The 14,561-nt window shown below is 39.4% G+C and overlaps 1 protein-coding gene across 2 annotated transcripts in view; it reads left to right on the top strand.

Moving 5' to 3' along the window:
* Window positions 1–5,035: 5,035 nt before the first annotated feature.
* Window positions 5,036–14,561, top strand: part of TP53BP1 (tumor protein p53 binding protein 1) — a 111,583-nt gene continuing 102,057 nt past the window's right edge. For both annotated transcript variants that reach the window (XM_066276870.1, XM_066276871.1), the window contains exons 1-7: window positions 5,036–5,184; window positions 5,773–5,957; window positions 6,165–6,255; window positions 6,504–6,585; window positions 12,085–12,215; window positions 12,798–12,956; window positions 13,264–13,393. In XM_066276870.1, the coding sequence (XP_066132967.1) occupies window positions 5,178–5,184; window positions 5,773–5,957; window positions 6,165–6,255; window positions 6,504–6,585; window positions 12,085–12,215; window positions 12,798–12,956; window positions 13,264–13,393 (785 nt within the window). In that variant the 5' untranslated portion in view covers window positions 5,036–5,177. The remainder of the gene's footprint in view (window positions 5,185–5,772; window positions 5,958–6,164; window positions 6,256–6,503; window positions 6,586–12,084; window positions 12,216–12,797; window positions 12,957–13,263; window positions 13,394–14,561) is intronic.

The following is a 14,561-nucleotide window of genomic DNA, read 5'->3' on the forward strand; positions in this document are numbered from 1 at the left end:
CAATTATTCTGGTTTAAGCTGTCGCTGGTTTTCAGTTTATAGCCTGAACTAGAGTTCTCAAATTTGCAACTTTCTCCACTGATCGTTCCAGCTCATGCTGTTGTTGGTGCTCAGTGTGCAGCTCATCCTGAGCTTTTGAACTCATGCAGCCTCTCACACAGAGCTCTCAGTTTCTTCTCACAGGGCTGTAAAACATACCCAGCCCACAGCCCCCAAGAGGATAGACACAGGGAACCATATGCTGGAGAACAACGGCCATTCCTCTCTCCCACCCTTCAAGGGTGTTGGCAGCTCCATTCTGATCTGATCTGGATCCTGCTCACAGCACCAGATACCATGCAGGTGGTCGAGGCCAGGCAGGTTCACACTGAATTTGGAAAGACGGTAGAAGAGCTACAGAGCTAGAAAATGTTGGGCCATCCCCGTTTATTGGAGGCTCGCAGAGATGGTGTGTGAATAAGCAAAGGAAAACCGCTTTTTGCAGTGGAGGGCAAGGGATCAGGAAAGCCACCCTCACAGTGGTAGCTGAGGAAATCAGGGAAACACACCTCACAGTGGTGGGAGAGCAATTTGGAAGAATCGCCATTGAGAGAAAGCACACATAATTTTTCATAGAGACACACACGTGGCTTTTTGCCACATGCTCATGCACTAATTGTGCAAAGTGCTTACAGCCAGGAAACCAGTGAACAAGCCTAACCACGGCTATTTACTCTACACGTATGTTTTAAAGATTCTTGTGACACACCAGTGTGCCTGCTGAGGCACACCAGTTAAAAAGTCACTTCTCTGAACTTTAGTGTCTTCATCTGTAAGCTGGAAAGAGTTATAAGGCTTTTTGGTGAGATAATGAATGTAAAACAGAGCACAGTACCTACCACTTATAAAAATTAACACATGGTTTTAATGAATTATATCATTGGTATATGACTTATGTGATTGTACAGGTCCAAGTGCAATGAAAGATCAGGTTCAATTGCATGCTAAATATAAGTCAGTATACAATACTTTAGTATTGATTCTTAAAAGGGATATGTAATATCTTATCATTAAATTCAGTCCTTGCCATATCCTCAGTGAAATTCTCTGCCACTGAGCTCCCAATTTACCAGTTTCCAGAGGAAGATCATGAAGCAAATTTAACTGTTGGTGAATAGTTTCTGCAAGTTTGAATCAAATTGTTGGGGGTTCTTCTGCTGAGAAAAGTCTGTGAGGAGACTTCAGAAAAAGACTAATGTAATGCCGATGGCCGAGGCCAGGCAGGTCCACATTGGATTTGGGCAGATGACAAAGGAACTGTGGAGCTGGAAAGCGTAGAACCATTCCCTTTTATTAGAGTCTTGAAACAGCGGATAAGCAAACAGGCAGGGGAAAATCACTTCTCATGACAGCAGATTAACTGGCCCCTCACAGTGGCGGGCAAGCAATCCACAATCTGTCCTGAGTCAAACCAGCCATAACCTTACACAGGCTATGCACATGTGGCTCTACCACGTGCTCATGCATTAGTCATTCACAGCACAAGCAAGCAAGCCTAATACAGCTGATTTCCCAACAACTAAGTATACAGCATTTTTGTTAATTGTTTCATTGGTTGAAGTATATTATGGAATTTTTGGACAAGATGAGATGATCCCAGCCTTATGGGAATTTATCCAGGTTTTAATTACTAGTTAAGGACAATGGGAGAGAAAATGGCTTTAAACTTCCGAATAAAGGTTTTAAGTTAGATGATTAAAAGAAAAATTTCTGACAACGAGTTTTGTTAAACTTTAAAATGAGTTAACACAGGGTCTGATGAAATTTTCTTGTCTGGAAGGACTTTAGAAGCAGCTTGGATTTCTCTCTGTCTGAGGTGTATTAGATAAAGATGTACCTGTAGATAGGTAGATGTGATAATAGTGTTTTTAAGTCTAAGAGTCAATAAATGTCTTTAGCTCTCCTCACTGCAATCAGTTATAGCATTAGTGGTCAACTGTCTGCCCTCATTTTCTGATCTTTACAGGTAATTTAATGATTAATTGTCATACCGACAAGCCATTCACAGTTTTTCTTCACAGTTTTTTAAGGCTTTTGTTTTGTTTAGTAATGGGAATGGCTCAGACTCATTTGTTTATTAATCTATTTCTATTTAGTTATGTTTAATAATATAACAGCATTTTAGTGTATAGTTTATGAGTTTTGACAAACACAGTTGTTTGTCAAATAATCAGGAAGGTCTATTTATGTCTTGCTTGGGGAAGGTAAATGCAATAGCAGAACAGGAAAAAATATATAGTGACTTCTGGGGTATTTTTATGGAAATCAAGATCAAGATTTGCCCCTTTATGAGTTGGTGTGCCCTCTTAAAATGAGCAGATGAATTAACTTTGTCTAACTAGTAAAGTTACTTAATAGTAACATGACCTGGTCCTTTTAGGATTAAATTTAGTTGGTTTCCTGTCTTCTAAAGCATTAGGAGTAGAGGAAAAGAGGTGTCAATGATAAATTATAAACTTCAAGATAAAAGAATGGCATGAGGCTCCGTTCCATTCCATTTTTGCTCCACTAATAAAATATTCTGGGGACCCCAATTACATATATGCTAGTTATAGAAACAATACATTTTAGATTTTTAAAATAATTTATTGATTTTTAGAGAAAGAGAAACATCGATTTGTTGTTCCACTTATTTATGCATTCATTGTTTGAGTCCTGCATTTGCCCTGACCGGTTCTCGAACCACAACCTTGGCATATTGGGACAACATTCCAACCAACTGAGCTACCTGGCTGGGGCGATACATTCTAGAGTTTTCAGGATAGTTTCATTTCAAAGAGTCTGTCTTTTGAAGTAAGTAACATATAAGTAACCTGTATTCAGATGACATCTTTTGATTTTCAGTTTGGAAAATATGATTGTTAGGTTGGCCGAAGGAAGGATTCACAAGGCCTGATGAGTTTTATAAGAAGTTTATTTATGCATCTGTAAAACAGACAGGCTGAGATCCTAGTGGCATCAGTGTAGAGCTGCAGGAAGGGGGTGTCTGATAAAGGGGTTGCTGCAAGCATTTCCTGGCATGGGGTTTTGTGCACCTGGACCTGCTCAGATTAGCGTAGCCTGGTTTGTAGCCTTGGTTACAGACTGTCTCCCCTTCCTAACCCTCAGGTCCCTCCTGATGGCCTTGTCCCAAGGACATTTCTCAGAACCTTCCCAGGTGGGGGAAGTTGCTTAAGAGGAGGAGGAGGGTAAGGGAGATGCTTAATGAAGAAGTTGCCCTAGTGCAGGGGTCGGGAAACTTTTTGGCTGAGAGAGCCATGAATGCCACATATTTTAAAATATAAGTTCGTGAGAGCCATACAACAATCCGTGTACATTACGCATTATCCAATAAAAATTTGGTGTTGTTCTGGAGGACAGCTGTGATTGGCTCCAGCCACCTGCAACCATGAATATGAGCGGTAGGAAATGAATGTATTGTAATATATGAGAATGTTTTATATTTTTAACATTATTCTTTTTTTTAATTATTCTTTTTATTAAAGATTTGTCTGCGAGCCAGATGCAGCCATCAAAAGAGCCACATCTGGCTCTTGAGCCATAGGTTCCCGACCCCTGCCCTAGTGGGAGGTTGGGTGAGGGGAATTTGAGAGTTTTTAAAAATATTTTATTTATTGATTTTTAGAGAGGGGGGGAGAGAGAGAGAGAGAGAGAGAGAAAGGGGAGGAGCAGGAAGCATCAACTCCCATATGTGCCTTGACCAGGCAAGCCCAGGGTTTCAAACCAGCAACCTCAATGTTCCAGATCGACGCTTTATCCCACTGCATCACCACAGGTCAGGCAGGAATTTGAGTTTTTAAAGGGGCCTTGAATTTAAAGGAGCCCTAGACCCAAACCTAACAATGATTACTATAATTTATAATAGCAGGGAGAAGGTAGGAAGCTTCACTTTAGCTTAGTCTATATCAAATGCTGAATTGGGCTTTTACAGGATGGGAGAATCATGGTTGGGCTGTGCCTAAGTCATTCTGAGCCTGGCATAGAAAGAGAAAACTACCTCCTATTGAATACCTATGGTGTATATGCTTGGCAGTGTGCCAGGTGCTTTCCTACTGACAACTTCTCTGGCTAAAAATCCATCCCAGGTCCAACCACATAAAAACAACAACAACCCAAAACCAAGAAAAAATATATACCTTGTGAGGCCTAGTTCATTAATATAAGTCACAGCTGCCACACCTTCTGTAAGACCCTGGCACCATTAACTACTAGGATAATAGAGTCTCAGGTCTTGGAGGGATCTTTGAGGTCATTTAGTTAGAGGGTCAGCAGCTGTTCTCTTCACAGAGTCTTGAGAATCACTATGCTCAATCCTCTCAATGGGAGGTGCAAAAAAATGTCTTCACAGGCTACAATCCCATAAAATATAGGGCAACGCTAAGCAAATGTGAAGCTTGAACAAAGTTCCAGACAGGAAAGGGCAATGAAAAAAAATACGGTTTACTGGGGTCCTCAGACAATGTAAAGGGGCGGGGTGGGGGTAGTGGTGGGGAAAAACTAGCATGGATGTAAGGTGAGGCTCTTGAATTCAAGTAGAGGCACACAACAGTGATCCTGATCGACACAGATACACCCCAAAGAGTCTTCTCTCTCCAGTTTGACCAGCTCTGAAATCCTAGCCATCCTGAATCCTATTCTTTGCTCTTTTATTAGAAGGCCGGGAAACCCTCTCCTTTTCCACTTGAAGGGGGTGAGAGAAGGGGCCTTACGTGCATGAACGATAAAAACAGGTCTTTTTTTTAATTTTTTTTATCTGAGTAGTGATACAAACAATTGCATTGGAAGCTAGGGAATATATTTCACGCCTTCTCAAGGTCCCTTCGGTTCAAGGATACTGTCGTTCCAGGGTCCTACAAGGGGGAGGGCCTGCAATGTCCATGCTGCCATGGAAACAGCCGCCGTGTTCCTTTTTCTTGCGTGGGGTGGGGACTGTGCTTCAACCACCAATCATCCACAGGACTTTTTGAGTGGCAGAAAGAAGCAGCGAGTGGGCGAGCAGACTCTGGGTGACGTGCGGGAAAAGGAGGAGTTTGAGGCCGGTGGCGGTGGTGGCGACTGCGTCCATCTGGGGATAGAGCTGGAGGGACCTGGCAGCGTGCACACGTCTCTAACTTGAGCGCGAGGGACCTCCCGCCGGGATGCCTGGTACTGTTTGGAGAAAAGTGGGGGTGCAGTCAGTCAGCTCTTAAGGCTTGGGTTTCGAATCTGAAGGAATGGCTGACTGGAGGGGGCGGGGTGGCAAGCATGGCGGCAGTGACTGGGAAAGGGTTGGAGGGCCCTGAGGAGGGGGTAGGGAAGCAGTAGCTAGGAAGGCTGAGTGGTCGTGAGGCAGCGTGAAGGGCTGTGGGAATTCTGGCGAACAGGGACTGCGAAAGAGCCTTTTGGGGGTGGTAGAGGCTTCCAAAGGACGTAGGGAGAGTTGTGGGGGATGGAAAAAGGGGCGGGAAGAGAAGAGGTTAGGAAGGAGGGGAAAGAGTGTCAACGGGAAGGTGATGGAAAAGGAGAGGAAGGGATGGATAGGCAGGCTGATTGTAAATAATAAGGACTCAGGTCTTGAGGGGTATGATAGGAAAGTGCTCGCAAGATCATAAATATAGTAATGTTCTAATTGAAAGAGCTCTAGAAGGGTCCCCTTCCCCAGTTCCTGGACTTCCCGTCCTATTATTTAAGCTCAAACTGAGTGAGGAACGCTGGTAGGTTACACAGAACTGGTCTTTTGTTATTCCATTCCAGGGGAGCAGATGGACCCTCCTGGAAGTCAGTTGGATTCAGATTTCTCTCAGCAAGACATTCCTTGCCTGATAATTGAAGATTCTCAGCCTGAAAGCCAGGTTCTTGAAGATGATTCTGGTTCTCACTTAAGTATCCTATCTCGACACCTTCCTAATTTACAGACACACAAAGAGAACCCTGTGTTGGTGAGTGATACCTTGTTTAGAAATGACTGAGCAGATTTATTTATTTTTTCCTAGTCTGGACCAACCAGCAAACATAAGTACCTTAGAAGGTCACTATCTTTTGGATACAGTTAGTTGGACAAATGAAATCACCATATTCACAAAAAGTATGTCTCATTTTGAATTATTTCATATATAGTGGGGATATGATGTATGTATATTTTCTAGGATGTTGTGTCTAATCCTGGACAACCAGCTGGAGAACAAGGAGACAATAATAGTGGGTTCAATGAACATCTGAGAGAAAACAAAGCTGAAGGTGAGGTGTTTAAAGCTAACAGTCCCCATTTTGCGAGGCTGCACTTGTTAGAGCTGAGTGGATTTAAACATGTAATTGTGTTGAATGTATGTAAGGAAGTCTAGCATAGTATCTGGTGCATAGTAAGCACTCGAAAAGTCGTTTTTCTGTAATGTAGCTGATTAGATTTGTATTGTCTGTATTCCTGACTTTGTATTAAATTTCAATTGTTAATGCTTTTTGTGCTAATATCCGATTGTATTTTTCAGACCTTATGGAGTCTCATATGGATACTTGTGATTCTGTCAGTCAGGTCATTGAACAGTTACCTCAGCCAAACAGAGCAAGCAGGTATACTAGTGTTTGAAGAAATTTATTTATTAATGGATCAGTTCTTTTTCTGTACCATTGCCTCATGCTGAGGATAAAGGGATTAATCCTATTTTTGTGAATTAGGGAGTGGGATTTGAGGATTGTATTAGTACTGATAGCTGCAATCTCTTTGATGAAGGTAATAACATTTTTTATAACTATATACATTATTCAGATTGTGGTTTATCTTGTGCATGTGAAACAAAATAAACATTACTTATTCTTAACATAGGTATGACATATTAGTGGAAAAAAATCAAACAATCTTTAGGTATATTGTCAAAACTTTTAGGCATGCTTTTCACCAACCAAAGTGCCTCACCAGTTTTAGACCCAGAATGTTTAACTCATACCCTACACAGTATTCAGTTTTTATTCTGTCTTATCATTGTCCATTTATTACATTTATCTTCTATGCTAGGTAGGTCCTAGACTGGATGTTTTTATTGTGTTTTGAGAGTTCTTTATATGTGCTAGTAAGATACAAAGCATCTTACTAGTGCTTTGTAAGATGTATGATTTGCAAATATGTTCTCCTACTCTGCAGCTTATCTTCTCATCCTCTTCAGGGAGTTTTCCACAGAGCATGTTTTTAATTTTGATGAGATCTAATAATAATTTTTTTTTTTTTTACAGAGACAGAGAGAGGGATAGATAGGGACAGACAGACAGGAACAGAGAGAGATGAGAAGCATCGATTATTAGTTTTTTGTTGCAACACCTTAGTTGTTCATTGATTGCTTTCTCATATGTGCCTTGACCGTGGGCCTTCTGCAGACCGAGTAGCCCCTTGCTCAAGCTGGCGACCTCGGGGTCTCGAACCTGGATCCTTCCGCATCCCAGTCCGACACTCTATCCACTGCGCCACCACCTGGTCAGGCGAGATCTAATAAATATTTTTAACAGAATAATATGAATGCATAGTTTATTTTTAAAAGATCTTATGAATAATGAAAAACAAAGAGTCCTTTCCCATCCTTGGTTCCCTTTCTCAGGGGCAACCCTGTATAAGTGTTTGTGTTTTTACTTCTCTGGGAGGTTATTGTCCTAGCTCTTAATACTATTATAAAATTAAGTAACACTATTATACTGCTATTTCTTGTTTTATCAGATTAAGACAATTGAGTTCCATAATCGAAGATGAGGATTTACAACAATACTCCCCATTTTTGTGATAATTAATTTAGGTCTTTTATTGGCTACTTTTGTACTTTAAAACCTGTGTTGTTCTTCCATCAGCTTTAGACAGTGGAGAAAGGTTAGCATAAATACTATTTTTGTCTATAATCAAGCCTTTTCTGACTTTTAAAAAATATTTATAATTATTTATTTTGGAATAATTTTAAAATACTTCAAAATAAAAGCCTCTTCTGAATTACCTAATCATTCTACAGATATTTATTATTTCCTATATGTCAAGCACTTGAATTTTGGGGATACAAACTGATCAGAAGAGATAAAAATCCTAGACCTAAATGTAGCTTAAATTTTTGTATGGGATATAGCAATACATGATAAATAAGTAAAATATATAGTATGTTAGACATTCATAGGGCTGAAGAGAAAAATGAAACAGAAGGGGATAGGAAACGTTGCAGGAGTTTTAAGTTTAGATAGAGTGACTTAGGGAATACTTCACTGTTGTGACATTTAAGTGATTAAGTGATCTCTCTTGTTATCTGGGATAAGTGCAATCTGTGCATAGAGAATAGCAAGTACAAAAGACCTGAGGCGTGAGCGTGCTTAGCATTTTGAGAAATAGCAAGGAGGTTAGTATGGCTGGAGTGAAGTGATTGAGAGGAGTGCGTGAAGAAGTTAGAGAAGGAAAGGGGAGACCAGAATAGAGCACTCTGAGGAAGTTGACTGATAGTGAGATAGGAAGGCATTTAAGGGTTTTGAGCAGAGGAATGCTATGGTCTGACTTAGATTTTAATAGGATCACTGTGACTGCTGGATCAAGAATAGCCTGAAAGGTATACAGTTTTTATTTGTTAATTAATACCTCAGTAGAGCTGAGAAAAATATTAAAAATTTTAAATAAAATAAAAGTGGTAAAAAGAATAGACTGAATGGGGAGCAAAGGCAGAGGCAGGAAGACCAACTAGCAGACTATTGAAATAATTTAGGCAAAATATGACTGGTTAGACCAAAATAAAAGTGGATGTAGAGTAGTAGTGAGATTCTAGGTTTTTGAAAATAAGATTCAAAGACAGACTGAGGATGAGAGTAAAGAAAGAGGTAATAATGATTTCATATGTTCGGTTTGAGAACTGGGAGAATGCAGTTGCTGTTAATTGAGATGGACTGCCCGAGGAGTTCAGTTTTAGACAAGTTAAAGAGCTAACTTTTTAATTGCCAGATGGAGGTAATTTACAGTGTACAAGTCTGGAGCTTAAGAGGAAGGTCCATGCTACAGATTTGAACTGCAGTGTCATAAGCATATTGATGATACTCAAAGCCATGAGTCTTGCCTGACCAGGCGGTGGCGTAGTTGATAGAGCATCGAACTGGGATGTGGAGGACCCAGGTTCGAGACCCTGAGGTTGCCAGTTTGAGTGCGGGCTCATCTGGTTTGAGCAAAGCTCACCAGCTTGGACCCAAGGTCGCTGGCTCGAGCAAGGGGTTACTCGGTCTGCTGAAGGCCCACGGTCAAGGCACATATAAGAAAGCAATCAATGAACAACTAAGGTGTCGCAATGAAAAACTGATGATTGATGCTTCTCATCTCTCTTTGTTCCTGTCTATCCCTATCTGTCCCTCTCTCTGACTCTCTCTCTCTCTGTAAAAAAAAAAAAAGAAAGAAAGAAAGAAAAAAAAGCCATGAGTCTAGATAAGATTACTAAGGAGGTGAGTGTAGATGGAGCAGAGGGTCCAAGACTCACTGAGCCCATCAGTATTTAGAAGTCAGAGACCTGAAAAAAAAACACCAGAAGAGACTGATCAAGATCCAGCATGTATGGTTTGTGCTGTCTTTCATTGCTCTCCCACTTTTTGTCATATTTACTCTTGCGCTTCCTTTTCCTATATTTCCAAGGTCATGCATCTGTTCCTTCCAGTTATGTAGGTAATGTTTTATACTTGGCTCTTGAACAACATGGGTTTTAACTCTGTATGTATATCCACTTATATGTGGATTTTTTTCTTTTCTTTTTTTTTTTGGTATGTTTTCTAATATAATTGGCCTTCCCTATTCTTGGGTTTTGCATGTACGGTTTCAGCCAGCTGCAGATGGAAAATAGTATTTTTGATCCATGGTTTGGGATCCATAGATGTGAACGGCTAAACTGTATGTGTTGTTCTACACCATTTTATAAAATGGACTTGACCATTCTTGGAGTTAGTTTTCTGTGGGGATCCTGAACCAATCCAATGCAGATACCAAGGAACTGACGTTTTGGGAGAGGGAAAATTCATATGTGGATTTTCCCCTACATTGTGGGGAGGGGTCATTGACAATACTCACTGCATCAGGTTTAACTTTTATTTTTGTGAAATTCTTTACTTAGTTCTTTTTCCCTTTTTTGAATCATGGTTCCTAACTTCGCAAATTTATGTTTACACTTTTTGTGCTTAAGTTATGCTTAATAGTTGTACAAAATATTAAATGTGTAGCAAGTTACAAGGAAGCCAAAAACCTCATCTCTAATTCTGCCACCCAGAGGCTAATTGCTGTAAACATTTTGTCATGTTTCTCCTCTTTTTTTGTGGATTTAATTTACATAGTTGACATGTAGAAAGTAAAAGTTTGTGTGTTTGCTGAATTTTTTGCTTAGCAACATGAACCCACAAAAAAGATGAAAGGATAGTACGCATTTGTTCTCTGTGTGTATGTATGCATGTGCTGGATCATTTGAAAGTAAGTTGCAGACACTGTAATTCCCCTAGTACCTGAGTTTTTATCCCTTAAGAATAGTACATTACCCTATATAGTCATACTGTTGTTACCACACATAAGAAAATACTCATTCTGTAGCATCTGATGATATAGTTCATATTTAGATTTTCCGAGTTTTCTCAAAAATACCTTTCATATATATAAATTTAAAATCCAGGATCCATTCCAGGTTTACATATTGTATTTGGTTTCAAACATTTTTAATGACTTCATAATATGCCACTTTGTGGATTATGAGATTATTTAATAATTTCCATAATACTGAACTTTGGGGTTGTTTCTTAATCACAGTGAATTTGGAGAAACAAGGATCTTTCCACATTTCAAATTATTACAATTGAAATTGTTGACATTACTGGACATGAAAAATTTTTAGAGCTCTTGGTACGTCTTTCCAAATTGTTCTGAAAAGTTCTGTTAGTTTACTCATAAACAGTGTGGATAATGCTTATCTTATCTCAGGTTTGGATAGCAATGAATTAAGTAGTACAGTATTTATAATTTGATTGTCAACAAATGGTTTCTTTAATACCATACATGATTGAAGATATTTATGAATTGTCTCTTCTGTTTGTCCACTTATATCTTGGGGTTCTTCATATGAATTCCTTACATTTTATGGAGACTGTTTTTGTATTACTTGTAGATTTTTTCTGTAGTTGTTATTTGTCTTTTACTTTTGTTTAGTATCACATCATAAACAAAAAATTGTATTTATTGATCGATTTTTAGAGTGTTTATTATGTTTTCTTGACTTGTGATGTAACCTTTTTAAAAATACATAGGCTTCTTACCTGTATTTTATTTGATACTCTGGTTCTATGTATGCACGTTTTTTATTTTTATTTTTTTACTATTTTTGTGAATTGTGTTTACTTTAATGGATGTGTTTTTAAACCCCTTTCGTACACATCTAACGCACATCTTCTCTGGTCACTCCTCAATAATTCTCTTGAGTGCAAGATTTTTTTTATCCCCGCTCATATCTTTTCAGAGAATGATAAAAGCTAAATTTGTTTGTTCCTTTCTTCTGTTTAATACAGGTAGTCCCTGGTTATGAACAAAATAGGTTTTGCCGGTTTATTCTTAAGTTGAATTTGTATGTAGGTTGGAACAGGTACATTTACCTATTAAATGCAACTTAGACACATGTTTGTCTTAAGATAGTATTTATATTTACCTTTCTGTGCATATAAATATTTAAACATTTTCAAACCTACGGAACCCATCTTGTTTGTAATTCGGGGACTGCTTATAATTGTGTTACTTAAAGCTGAAGGTAGCTTTATAAGCCTTTTTAGGATAGTAGGTTATTCTAAGGCCTATTAATGTGAGCATATGGTCACTAAATTTCTTCTTTTTCTCAAGTCATAGATTTGTCATCATTAATTTTCTGTTTTTCAGTTAACCTTTCTGATGCTTATTTGTAGAAAGAAGCACGAAGGGGTGAGGTTTTTTACATTTTAAAATTTGTTTAAAAGGTCACTGGTGTGTGGAGAGTCATAAAAAAAGTCAAAGAGTGCTTTGAGCAAAATGTCTGGAACCTGTCTGAGAACACATGATTGTAACTTTCTGTTGTGTAGTGTTTTGGGACTGCCGGTGGAACCTGTGCCACCTGTGGGGGAAGAGAAGGAAGAAGAGGTGGAAGAGAAGGAGAGAGGGGAAAAGGAAGAAGATACTCCAGATGTTGCCACACACTCCCTTGGTGCTGAAGGTAGCTTTATAAGCCTTTTAAGGATAATAGGTTATTCTAAGGCCTATTAATGTGAGCATATGGTCACTAAATTTCTTCTTTTTCTCAAGTCATAGATTTGTCATCATTAAATTGAGGATAGTCATTAAGAAATTTGCTAATAGTCTTGGTCTAAGATATTTCACCTAATTTAATGTTCAAAAATTTGTAGCTCATTGGCTAGCCCTTTTTGTGCCTAATGACTCATTCTCATAATCATTTGTGCATATTCATGTAGACACTTCTGCCTTTTGTAATCAAATATTTTGGGGAGGTATGCTTTGAATTGTTGGGTTTGCAGGTATGTTTTATGTGTATCTTGAAAAAGTAGACATAGTCTACTTACATTAGGTGTTTGTAAGGTTTTAAAGTATGCAATTTTTTGCTTTATTACACATTATTCCCCTTCATTTTTAGTGCTTTTACTCTTCATTTTACTTTGAAAAATCTTAGGGGGCAGCACTTTGATGTGAAGAACTTAATATGACTTTTTTTTGCTAAGGGACAGCATCTTACCTGGTGTATAATAGGGTAATACCTAATTTCTTTGGGTTTTGTTCCTAGATCCTGCCTCGTCACAGTTGGGCTTCGGTGTTCTGGAGCTCTCCCAGAGCCAGGAGGTTGAGGAATATACTGTGCCATATGAAGTAGACAGAGAGCCTCCACAGCCAGCAACCACCAACTCGGGTTATACTAGGCTCTCTGATGTGGATGCTAATATTGGTATGAAGCATTTTCTGGAATTTGTAGTTTATAAGCATTTTCCTCCCATTCTAGAGCTGTTCTTTCCTCAGTAACATTTTATAGCTATCTAAGTCAATGTAGTCAATGTTAATATATTAAAGTGGCAAGTACATGTCAGTTGATAGTTTTTGTAAATGGGTTATTGATTATTTTCCTTTTTTTGGAAAATATATATGTGTTTTCAAATTGGACTTTTTATTAAAATCTTTACTTTTAAAAGCATTTGGGACTGCTTCTTGTACTTTGAAAAATTACATATCTCCTTTCTGTCTTCTAAAATTTCAAGCAAATAAGCATGAAGAACAGTCCAATGAAGTTATCTCCATGGCAGAACAGCCCAGCAAGGATGTCCCTGTGGTAGCACAGCCCTGTAATGACATACATGTGGTAGAAGAGCAAAGTCCTCCAACTGCAAGGTAACCCATGCTCTTTCTAGAAAGTATTTTTTGGTTTCTTCTATAGGGTTGTACTCATTTCACTTGGCCAGGAGGAAACATTTTCAGAAATTACTGATTCCCCCCCCCCCAGGACTGAACATATTTCTGGTCCAGTAGAAACATTGATCATTCATGAATTTTCTTTGTGTCCTTATCTTATCTTTAGGCATATTACAAAGTCATTTTATTGCTGTTGTAACTATAAATATGACTCCTTAATCATGGTTGCTTCTCCTTTCTGATATTTGTCTACAGAGGCAGTCTCTCTGTGGGACGTAGTCTAGCCTTCAGGGTTATGAGGAGTCACACGAATATTATACTGTATTTGAAAGTCAGCTGTTTCTGTACTTAAGCACTCAGATTGCTTTGGGTCCTCAGGTATACTGCATTTGGTAATTATGATATAGATGTTAGGAGATAGTCTTTTCCCAAGTCCTTTAGGCTTTTACCTTGGTAAGAATTGGGCAGTATATCTCTGTTCTGCTTGTTTTGATTGTTGTCTCCAAAACAGCATTGCCTCTGGTCAACAGCTCAAGTTTGGGTATGCAGAGGAAAAGTGGGATGCTGCCAATTCAGTATGGTTACTTTCTACTATAGAAACAGTAGGGAATGGGGCTCTGAATATCAAGAGGAGTCTTTCTAATACAAAACACTCAGCTTAACAGGCTGATTTTTAGACTTCTTTTTTTTTTTTTTTTTTTTTTGTATTTTTCTGAAGCTGGAAACGGGGAGGCAGTCAGACCGACTCCTGCATGCGCCCGACCAGGATCCACCCGGCACGCCCACCAGGGGGCGATGCTCTGCCCCTCTTGGGTGTCGCTCTGTCGAGACCAGAGCCACTCTAGTGCCTGGGGCAGAGGCGAAGGAGCCATCCCCAGCGCCCGGGCCATCTTTTGCTCCAATGGAGCCTTGGCTGTGGGAGGGGAAGAGAGAGACAGAGAGGAAGGAGAGGGGGAGGGTTGGAGAAGCAGATGGGCACCTCTCCTGTGTGCCCTGGTCGGGAATCGAACTCGGGACTTCCGCACGCAGGCCGACGCTCTACCGCTGAGCCAACCGGCCAGGGCTTTAGACTTTTCTTAAGGAAAGTGCACTCTAGCCAGTTTTGCTACCCTGTTTACTCTGGGGGATGGTAGAGTAGGTGAACCTC

This window comes from Saccopteryx bilineata, chromosome 4, assembly GCF_036850765.1.
Source record: "Saccopteryx bilineata isolate mSacBil1 chromosome 4, mSacBil1_pri_phased_curated, whole genome shotgun sequence".
NCBI classification, from domain to species: Eukaryota; Metazoa; Chordata; class Mammalia; order Chiroptera; family Emballonuridae; genus Saccopteryx; species Saccopteryx bilineata.